Raw genomic sequence first — 12,049 nt, forward strand, 5'->3', positions numbered from 1 at the left:
GCCTTATGGTATAAAATTCAGGGATATCTGTAGTGAAACAATTTTTGCTACAGTAGCAGAACATTATTACATTGGCGAATTTGCTTTGGTAGTATCTGGTAGAAGCACCATAACAAATTTTCAATGTTCTACTGGATGCAGAAGCAGTTACATCAGCTGATTTTCTTCTTCCTCTCATCTCTATTCTGTCCACCTCTCTAATGCGAGAGTTAATCAGTATTCTCAATCACTTATCCCTTTCTCCGGTAAACTCTGGAACTCCCTGCCTGCTTCTGACTTCCTTCTTCCTATGGCTTGAACTCTTTCAGGAGGGAGGTTTTAACACATTTATCCTCTGTTTTCTGATCATTCTATGTGCCTTCTCTATGGGAGCTGGCATGAAGTGGGACTTTTTATTTTTATTATTTATTTATTTATTTATTTTTTTTTTTGCCAAGACCAGAAGACAAGAGCAATGGGAGGGCACACTGCCACTCATTATGGGAGACATATCAAAACTAAACCTTTTCCTAAAAAAATTAGTGGTTTTGCATTATTAGTAATTTTTAAGCCAAGGTATGAAGTATTTTCATCTATTTATATAAGCATTAAACTTTGAGAGGATATTGGAGTAAGACATTTGTGGAAGCAAGAATGACAATGTTTTAAGGAATTACTGCACTTTGTTTTGTATTATGTGTGACACAGAAATACCATGTGTAAAGCTTCAGCTCTAAATACAATACTGTGATAGATTTCATTTAAAAGTAAAACAAGATTAAATTATAATGATATCCATGCTCACCTTATACTTTTCCACTTCCAGATAAACTCAGTAGATATACCTCTTGTGATCACATAAAACATAGCCACATTCATCATGAGATGACCTGATGGAGTGCCTGGACCAGCTTCACATGTATTGGGAAACTTTCGTAGCTGTGGGCGAGTTTCATCAGTGTACAAAGAAGTCTCACCAATCCACCAGTAAGGCCGGTCCCCAACAAACATCCTGTTGACAATTAAGGAAGTAGTACTAATTTTTCTTAAGTCTAATTACATACATAAATACTACTTCAAAGTAGAGATGTATTGGATATCAGAATTCAGAGACCCACAGGCGCAGATGTGCATGCAGATGCCATATGTACACATTTTGCAGATGCAGAAGCAGACAAGAATATCAGTTTCAACCAGATATCAGATGCAGATGCAAATGTGGATATCAAATTATGACATCTTCACAGATGCAGATGCAGATGAGGATGCGTTCAGGATTTTGGTATGAAATCACTATTTAGCAACAATTATTGGCAGATGGCTGCTGCAATAAGTTCTCAGCACTGCTAGCTTATATTTTTTAGCTTTATTTTTGTATCATTACACATTATAAAGTTAAGATCCAGACCTGTGAAAAAAAATACAAAAAAATTTTTGATTAAAAGATTTCTAACAAAACTACAGAATCTTGAATCATGAAATGTAGAAGTAAAATATGTACCCATATGGAAAGTTTATATCACTCAGTAAAGTGTAGTTCTCTTTCTTTCTAAACTTTGGAAGCAAAATATTTTAAAAATTAAATATGTATTACTCTCTTCCCACTGTTCCTATGGACACAAAATATACCCCACAATGTGTCTCCTTTAAGTAAGGAACATACATCTTTTTATCAGGTAAAAATATTAAGATTGAAGATTTCTTCAATTTTTCGTTTCAAATCCAGATCTGAAATAAATAAATAAATAAAACAAAAATTGTGATTAAAAAAAAATTATATGAAAACTACGGAATTTTGAATCATGAAATGTAGAGGTAAAATATGTATTTAAAAAGTAAAGTGTAGTTTTCTTTCTTTCTAAGCTTTGTTCAGAAGGGAAATATTTTAAAATTTAGATATCATTGCCTTCCCACTGCTCCTATCAACATAAAATATACCAACAAAGTGGCTCCTTTAAGCAAGGAACATGCATATCTTGTTGGGTAAAAATTTTGAGATTAATTTTTTTTCACTTTTTTGTTAAGGAAAAATACACAAATTTCACTATTAAAAATTTTCTCTCAAAATTATGGAATTTTGAATCTTGAAATGTAGAAATAAAATCTGTATACAGAAAGTTTATATAACTCAGTAAAGTGTAGTTTTCTTTCTTTCTAAAGATTGCTTTAGAAGTAAAATATTTTCAAAGTTAAATATTATTGTCTTCCCACCACTCCTATGAACACAAAACATACCTGTAATGTGTCTATAAGCAAAGAAGATACATCTATTATCAGGTAAAAAAAATTTGATTGAAAATTTTATCCCTTCTTTTGGCCTTCTGCAAATCTCTTTGAGTTCAAAGTCCAGATTATGAAAAGGAAACTAGATGCACATGACTACAACCTTTGACAGGGTTCCTTAGTTTGCTTGGCCTTAACTGTGTACATGCCTCAGTTGTGTGTGTGTGTGTGTGTGTGTGTGTGTGTGTGTGTGTGTGTGTGTGTGTGTGTGTGTGTGTGTGTGTGTGTGTGTGTGTGTGTGTATGTGTGTGTGTGTGTGTGTAACATGACTCTAGAAAAGGTCTACTCTACATCCTGAGGGCTAATAAGGGAAGGTATAATAAAAATATGATGATGATGATGATGATGATGATGATGATGATGATGATGATGGTGATGCCAATGATGATGATGGTGATGGTAATGATGATGATGATAATAACAATAATAATAATAGTAATAATAATAACAATAATGATAATAATAATAATAATAATAATAATAATAATAATAATAATAATAGTAATAATAATAATAATAATAATAATAATAATAATAATAATAATAATAATAATAATAATAATAAAAACAACATTATTATCATTACTATAAAAACAATAAAATGCAAATTAACATTGATATAATAAAAATTTTCAGTTGCATAAGAGGTATATGACTAATCCTTGTAGAAGCTCACCATTTCAACAGCAAGTTGGACCACTCCACAAGTATGGCTGCCCAAAGGGTACGTGCTCCTAATTCATTGTGTAGGCCAGCAAGGAGAGGGAAGAAGAATGTGAAAGCTTCCCTGTTGTCCCCCAATACTGAGGCTTGAACTACCCATGATTCATAGGGCTCCAGGCTGAAAAGAGTTTAGTCAAAGTACAGTTCATTTTACAAGATCAGTTACCCTTTTTCACACCCATGAAATACCACTGATGGGGTGGCATGCTTTGTGTAATGAATATAAGAATGAATAAATCTTCAGTTAACTAAATAGTAGAACCTAGAGTCAAATGCTGACAGTCAGAATGACCTCTCCATTGTGTTCATTAAAAAAAATATATGCTATCAAAATGAAATACATGAACAATGGGTTGGGTAAGTAATATATGGTTAGAAGAGGAATAATTGTTCTACATAGACTGCCTAGTCCATGTATGTATTTTTCAATCAATATTTTCTATTATCCTTGACAAATCTCTACATCAGGGTCGATCTTGCAATTTCATTCCTCAGTTGGTTCCATAAGTTAGCTTACTGCCACTGCCTTTACATACCTAGTGAAACATGAAAGCAACAAAAGCAGAAAACTTTAATGTCCATAGTAAGTGGCTGCATATTTATGCTATGAGGAAGTTGTAAAAATAAAGATACAGATAAGTAAAAATTCTTACCATTTTTTTTTTTTTTTTTATGTTACTCATGTTATAAAATTATGGATACACTCCAGTATAAATTCTTACTATCTCAGGCTTCACATTACTGTTAAGAAGTCACACAAAAAGTTGAAATACAGTTACATATTAAAAGCCTTTGATAGAGTCTGGCACAAAGCTTTGATTTCCAAACTACCCTCCTACGGTTTCTATCCTTCTCTCTGTAACTTCATCTCAAGTTTCCTTTCTAACCGTTCTATTGCTGCTGTGGTAGACGGTCACTGTTCTTCTCCTAAATCTATTAACAGTGGTGTTCCTCAGGGTTCTGTCTTGTCACCCACTCTCTTCTTATTATTCATTAATGATCTTCTAAACCAAACTTCTTGTCCTATCCACTCCTATGCTGATGATACCACCCTGCACTTTTCCACGTCTTTTCATAGACGTCCAACCCTTCAGGAGGTAAACATATCACGCAGGGAAGCCACAGAACGCCTGACTTCTGATCTTTCTAAAATTTCTGATTGGGGCAGAGCAAACTTGGTATTGTTTAATGCCTCAAAAACTCAATTCCTCCATCTATCAACTCGACACAACCTTCCAGACAACTATCCCCTCTTCTTCAATGACACTCAACTGTCCCCCTCTTCTACACTAAACATCCTCGGTCTGTCCTTTACTTATAATCTGAACTGGAAACTTCACATCTCATCTCTAGCTAAAACAGCTTCTATTAAGTTAGGTGTTCTGAGACGTCTGCACCAGTTTTTCTCACCCCCCAGCTACTAACTCTGTACAAGGGCCTTATCCGTCCATGTATGGAGTATGCTTCACATGTCTGGGGGGTTCCACTCATACTGCTCTTCTAGACAGGGTGGAATCAAAAGCTTTTCGTCTCATCAACTCCTCTCCTCTAACTGACTGTCTTCAGCCCCTCTCTCACCGCCGCAATGTTGCATATCTAGCTGTCTTCTACCGCTATTTTCATGCCAACTGCTCTTCTGATCTTGCTAACTGCATGCCTCCCCTCCTTCCACGGCCTCGCTGCACAAGACTTTCTTCTTTCTCTCACCCCTATTCTGTCCACCTCTCTAACGCAAGAGTTAACCAGTATTCTCAATCATTCATCCCTTTCTCTGGTAAACTCTGGAACTCCCTGCCTGCTTCTGTATTTCCACCTTCCTATGACTTGAATTCCTTCAAGAGGGAGGTTTCAAGACACTTATCCACCAATTTTTGACTACCGCTTTGACCCTTTTATGGGACTGGCATTTCAGTGGGCATTTTTTTTACTAGATTTTTGTTGCCCTTGGCCAGTATCCTTCCTATATATAAAAAAAAAAAAAAAAAAAAAACGTTCTCAGCATCTCAAATGATTGTTTATTACAGCTGGTATAAGGGAATATGGCTTTTACATACATTTCATCATAACATAAAAGATTAATCAATTTGAACACTTTAACTGCCAATAAGAATATGGCATTTGTTACAGAATTGAAGTAACAAAAATAAATGTATATGCACAAAACAGAGCTATTCCATCACGCTTTTTGCAGTCAGTGGTGCCATTCAAAATTATAATGTGAACTTGTATCATATTGTTTTACTCTTGGGAAAACAAAAGCAAAGCAAAGGATTAAAGGAATGGCACTCTGGAACCTCTAAATCTGTAATACTCACTGATGTTGTAAAGTTGAGATTAGATCAACACTCTTCAGATGCCACTTGTCACTCACACTGAGGGCTTCTTTGACAATCTCAGCCATGGCCACTCATATAATACTGAAAAAAACTGTAAAGGAAACCATGATCAACGAAATTATCCTCTAAATTATGACACAATGAAACTGAATGAGTAAACCCTATGTATAATCACCTCAACATTGTAGATGTCAAGTACAGTATAACAAATCCTTTCAACCTATGGAACAAACCTCACATTTAATGAATGATAGGTTGTTGTAAGCGGCAGGACTGAACTATGTCTGGTTGATTGTTATAATGTGAGTGATTTGAGTAGTGGTGGGTCCATGGTGAGTGACGAGTCTTACCCGTGTTTCCGTCCATACTCCCGCCACTCAGCAATGTTTGAGTACTTATCAAGAGTTTATATATATATATATATATATATATATATATATATATATATATATATATATATATATATATATATATATATATATATATAACTTCAATATAACAACCAATGAATATAGCAAACTATTCTTCCCTTAACTACTTAATTATGTGAAGGATTTACTGTCATAAAAACATACGTACCGATCTATATCTACCTGCCTATCCACCTATATAATGTCATGTATTTAATTTAGGAATGGGAGCAGGGCACAACCATCCCACAACCTCAATACAAGGCTGGATCCCCAACGCAGCACCATGTCAGCCCTCGGCACTGGTTCATTGCAGGATACACTGTGATGACACTTCAAAACTGGCTCCCGTGATCTTCCTGTGGTAGAATAAAATTCAATCAGCAGCATCGGTGTTATGGGCTGCGGGACACCCGTTCAAATATTTCTAGGCATATAGTCGGGATGTCGTCTGCCGTCATGCCGCCACTGGATTCACTCCACGTCTACTATAAAAATAATCAACCTTTCCCAAGATGACTACAAGTTTTCATTCACCTTTCAAATAACACGAACTGTGAAACAGTTCAGCGTGGCACCACACACTTCTGTTTGTACACCCACGTCAACCTACACAGGCAACACGCCGGCCGAGGCGGGGCTAGCTAGGCGGGGCGTTTAAATAGCGCCCGGCCGAGTATCAAAGGAGCCCTGTTCGACTCCCTGCCTCCCTTGGAGCAGAGAGGCGCCTTCACGCCTTGCACTAGTACTGCCAGTAGGTCAACAAAAATGACTATGAATAAACTAGAAATGCTCAGAGTGCAACTCTCTCTCTCTCTCTCTCTCTCTCTCTCTCTCTCTCTCTCTCTCTCTAGCCCAGCAAAGCTATACAAGAAAAAATATATATATATTCTTCAGTTGTGCACCTATAATTTCAACGGTTTATTTTTCATCAGGGTACATATGTATATGAAGAAAATAATACTAAAATAAACAAATATATAAAATCATTGTAAACTCCACATTACATTGGTGAGTGTGTCGCCTTGCGCTGGTGGTTATTTTCGTCTTTTCTTTGGCCTTGAGATGTGAACTGCTAAACACTCACGTTATAGTCACGTGAGGTTAATATTTAAGATGGTGATATTGAAATATAATATAATAAATGAATAAATAAAGTACAGTAAAACGTCGATTTAAGGCGATTTAGGGTCGTTTTAAATCGATTTCGCACTAATTAAAAAAAAAGTTTTAACGGAAAGGTTCTTGTGGCGGTAAAAAAAAAAAAAAATGCGTCTATTTCCATTCACTTAAAATCGAAATTATTCGTTTCGAATAGATTTTTTTATGCAATTTCAAATCGATAAATTTAAAACGATCAGTGTTAAATCGACGTTCTACTATACCATTAATATATTTGTCTCTTCCTTTGTTGGAATATACACATTTTTATATGGGGATCGCATCTCCTCACTAGTCTCCGCCACTTGCTCCTCATTCTTATATTCTTATCGCTCCACAAAATTACTCTTATAGATTGTCATTATGTACTTACTGACTGTTGGTTGTACGTATTGTAGGTGCAACACACGAAAATATTGTGGAGTACCATGTTTGTCACCTTGGTCTGTGGAAAAATATCGAAAGTCGTGCCTTTCGTATCTTGTCAGAATACTTCCTCCCGGCCAACCTGCCTTCAGATTAATGTTCCAGTGTTTTAATGAAACAGAAGGAAGGCATGGCACTTTGCCTCATTGTCAAAAGTATTCTCCCTTGTCGTAGGTTAAAAGGGACCTGATAGAGGCCTTAAGTGGTATAAGACCACAGGGGATATAGCAAGGCTGACGCAAGGGTCAGTAACCAGGTTAGGACAAGACAATGGGTTCAACCCGTATATTATAGCTCCATGGTTCAACCTTAATAAAGTTAGATTTAAAAAACAGGATGGGAAAGAATAGATGAAGTGATAGATGCATGAAATAGGCTCGGTAAGCAGATTGTTAGTGGTGCGTAATTTGGGAAATTTAAAAAGATTATACAAATTTAAAGATGAGGATATGAGGACTACCATGTTTAGGCCTGGCAACTTCTTGCAGCTTCCCTTATTTTCTGATGTTCATCCTCCCAAGGCTGTAAGCACAGTGAGGTTGTCCCTACTACCCAAAACTGTTGTATGATCTGCAAAACAATAACTAACACCATTTTTTTCTGACTTCCATAAATCATTCTAAATCTTTTAATCTCATCCACCTGTCACTTCTCTGATCACTTAATCCATAATGATATTAACCAACTACGGAAACACAATAGTACACTTCTGTTTTGACCAACATTCACAGGGGAGCATTCCTCTTTTATACTCAGCTTCACACACTTCTTACTTTCTGTACAAAAACTCTCCATGTCTCCAATTACCTCTCTACCTAAATCATTCATCTTATGAACTATCAAATTATTTTTCCTTTCAGTGTTATTACATCTTTTCCTAAGGTTCTTGAAAATAAAGAACAACATGAGTAAGGAGACAAGTGTAAAATAAATACTTACATGACTGGAGATACTAATATCACAGCAAGGAGTCTGTAACAGTCTGGTGCCTGTTTGGATGCATTTTCTGCATTATGTTCTATATTCTACACAATTGTCCATTTACTGCATCAAACTGGAAGATGTCCAATATGTTAAAGAACCCTTCAGTCTTTATGATGTTACTGCATTGATTTACCAAGGACAACAAATAATTTGAAAAATATGTCTGCTTATTCACTACTCCTGAAATGTTGAGTAAATCAGAGTTCCAGCTGGTTAGGCCATTTTATTTATGGCAATACTGATGATACATTATAGCCATATGTACACTGTAATGGAAGGAAATTTTCTTAATGATAAAACACATGATACAGTATTCTTTGTTCATTCTTTCCAGTGTAGGCTAGAGAATGGGGCATTTTTTTGTCACTGGATGACTTGCAAAAACAAAAGATAATAAAATGTTCATGCTGATATTTCTAGACTCCTCTTTTATTACTTATTTACTATTTATTTTTATGATGGAGGGTAACAACATTCAAAGTATCCTGTGTATTCCTTTACCATCATCCTCTACCCAAGTTCTCTGAGTCAGGGTTATACCTACACTCGAAGTTATACATCAGGGAAGGATGATCACGACACCACCGTGGAGGTGCCTATATCAATAAACAGTAAGTCTACATAATTTCTTCTACATTTTCTATGATGTAAATAACTTTTAACAATTAAGAAAGATTATTAATGTTCTAATATATGGCACCTATTCCAAATGATTTTGGTATATGTATAACAAAATACATATTTAATTGTTAAATTACATGTATATCACAGCTATTTTAAAATTACATCTTAAATGCAATGTTTATGGCCTTCTACATGTGTAACCTAAACTGTCAATAAATTATGTTTTATGATCTATGCATGTAAAGGTCTAATAACAATGTAATATGTAAAATACTTGAACACATTTGCTATATATATATATATATATATATATATATATATATATATATATATATATATATATATATATATATATATATATATATATATATATATAAGCCTCATGTATATCATCATGAAACTTATTTACTCATCAGGAAGAAAACAATCCAAAGAGCAATACATATATGATTACACAGAGAATAAATATGTTGGTGTATTTACTGCATCACAATAGTAGCTGCTGATATTAATCAGTAAATTATTACCCATGTAGGCATCACCAAAAAATGCCAATTTTCAAGGCGATGTAACATATCTGGATCAAAATCAAAGATTGCAACCAGAAACAGAAATGTTGAGTTGGCCATTTTTATCACATGTAATGTCAACTCATTTATATAGATATCGGAAGGAAGCTTTTGGTAGTACATTGCATTTGTAATGTTTCTATAGTGGCACTGTTTTATAACATTTCACTTCACAGCTTTGTTCAATCAAAACTTTAGTCAAACTGAATGAGTACCATGTCTGGAATGATAAATATCTAATGAATTCTTGTAAATGAACAACCTGCAGTCACATATGCTTAAGCTACTGCACATATTATCTGTCTAGCTTTCGCCATCATTACTAGTGCTTAGTGGGTGATGTGACTAAGCAGCAATATATATATATATATATATATATATATATATATATATATATATATATATATATATATATATATATATATATATATATATATATATATATATATATATATATATATATATATATATATATATATATATATATATATATATATATATATATATATATATATATAGGCTGCAGTGCTAATCATCACATTATTGTAATGCTTTCTTTGCACCTGTAGATGAAGCAAGGTATCTAACATAAAACATATGCACAAGTTTATTAAAAATTGTGACCTCACTGCATGACAACAAGGAAGGTCAGGTCTCTTTTGTGTGTGTGTGTGTGTGTGTGTGTGTGTGTGTGTGTGTGTGTGTGTGTGTGTGTGTGTGTGTGTGTGTGTGTGTGTGTGTGTGTGTGTGTGTGTGTGTGTGTGTGTTCTTTATAACCATGACTGGTAACTGAGAGAGAGAGAGAGAGAGAGAGAGAGAGAGAGAGAGAGAGAGAGAGAGAGAGAGAGAGAGAGAGAGAGAGAGAGAGAGAGAGAGAGAGAGAGAGAGAGAGAGAGAGAGAGAGAGAGAGAGAGAGAGAGAGAGAGAGAGAGAGAGAGAGAGAGAGAGAGAGAGAGGAGAGAGAGAGAGAGAAGAGAAGAAAGTGTATCATCATCACGTTTTCCTCTGAAATGACAATAAAACTTCTAAAAACTGGTAACATTATGATTCAAACTAGTACTCCACACTCTACCACAAATGTCATTAGCTAAATAAAGATAAAGATATAATTTCTACCAATATTCATACATTACTATGCCTTATGCTTTGAAATGGAATGGAATGGGAAAGTAATGGTGAAGAATAAGAAAATGTCAAGTATGAGAAGGGAATTGACTTCTCTCACTGTCCCATGAGTTGTGACTTGTTCAGCAAACAGGAGCAGAAATGAACAAGACAACAAATGGAGAAGAAACATAAGAATAAATTCAAATATGAATGAGAGAAGCAGAGAAAAGGATGGAACAGTGAAACAAGGCTAAATGATACAGATCAAATTGGGTAAACCCATGGAAATCATAACACAGATGAAAATAAGATGTCAATGAGGGAGAGAATCACTTCACAAAAACAAATTGGCTCTGAGGAAGATTACCTTATCTTGGGATCAGCTAAATATGTACGTTCTCAAGTCCATATAATTCTAAGTGATATTGTTTATATCTGAAATTATAAAATCCTTATGTATGAAAATAATTTAATGAAAATAATGTCTAAGATTTAATTGACAAAAACTGTATGTTGCTTGGAACACAGGACAATGCACTACATATACAAAACTGATATAATGACAAGGAAGTTACTTATAAAACATCTTAATATAAAATCAGAGGATGGAAGATGGAAAGATGCACATACACACACAACACAAATTAAATGGAGGCTAAAAAAGTAAGAGCTAAAGCAGTCACATTGCAACTCACAGCTATAGAATTTTTAAATGCTGTGTATCTTGTTAGTACAAATATACTAGGTATAAATAAGTCTCTCTCTCTCTCTCTCTCTCTCTCTCACACACACACACACACACACAATCTTAGTTTCTATGCTTTTAGGGAAAGGCAGAAGATCAATGCTCACTGATCAAATCACACAAAGGTCAACTGCACAACATAACCAGCTTTCTGCATTAGGGTCTGAAAGCAAAACTAACCTAACCCTGCTGAACCATGACAGATTCATTCCCTTTCCACATTTGTCATGATCAGGTCAGATGTGGGAGAACCTGCTCTTGAGATCCTTCATGCCCTCAAGGCCTCAGGAAGCATTTTTGTAACTTAATAAAATGAAAGGTACGATTGTTCTATATGCTGTTGACATTATTGATGTACAGTGTGATCTTCTGCACATTTCTTTGAATGCACATGGAAGTATCAAATGATTTTACTGACGTAACTGAATGGATGATGAAAAATAATTTATATTCCGTAAAAATACTACTAACCTAAGACAGACCACTTAAACCTATTGCACATCCCAAGACCAATGAAAGAATAAAAGAAGACAGAGAGAGCAGAAAGATATGGAATGTCACCCACTCAGGAGTGGGTGACATTGGAGTAATCATACTCCCTCTCCCAGTGAGGGAGAGTGAATGGGAAGGGCAGGGAGGAAGACAAGATGGGGAATAACTTGTGAGGTGGAGATGAATGATGAATTAGTACAAAATGTGAAA

General features: G+C 35.0%; 1 protein-coding gene across 10 annotated transcripts in view; it reads right to left on the reverse strand.

Moving 5' to 3' along the window:
* The window catches only part of LOC135102934 (glucose-6-phosphatase 2-like), a 17,958-nt gene extending 11,488 nt beyond the window's left edge, over positions 1-6,470 (reverse strand). The window contains exons 1-5 of one of the 10 annotated variants that reach the window (XM_064008629.1): positions 6,345-6,470; positions 5,901-6,090; positions 5,301-5,412; positions 2,939-3,103; positions 785-991 (exon numbers count right to left, since the gene is read on the reverse strand). In XM_064008629.1, the coding sequence (XP_063864699.1) occupies positions 785-991; positions 2,939-3,103; positions 5,301-5,386 (458 nt within the window). In that variant the 5' untranslated portion in view covers positions 5,387-5,412; positions 5,901-6,090; positions 6,345-6,470. Of the gene's footprint in view, positions 1-784; positions 992-2,938; positions 3,104-5,300; positions 5,413-5,496; positions 5,526-5,559; positions 5,716-5,900; positions 6,247-6,268 lie in introns of those variants that run through there. The other 9 variants (XM_064008634.1, XM_064008632.1, XM_064008628.1 and 6 more) reach the window with 9 other exon arrangements.
* Between the last annotated feature and the right edge of the window lie 5,579 nt (positions 6,471-12,049).

Source organism: Scylla paramamosain, chromosome 8 (genome assembly GCF_035594125.1).
Source record: "Scylla paramamosain isolate STU-SP2022 chromosome 8, ASM3559412v1, whole genome shotgun sequence".
NCBI lineage: Eukaryota > Metazoa > Arthropoda > Malacostraca > Decapoda > Portunidae > Scylla > Scylla paramamosain.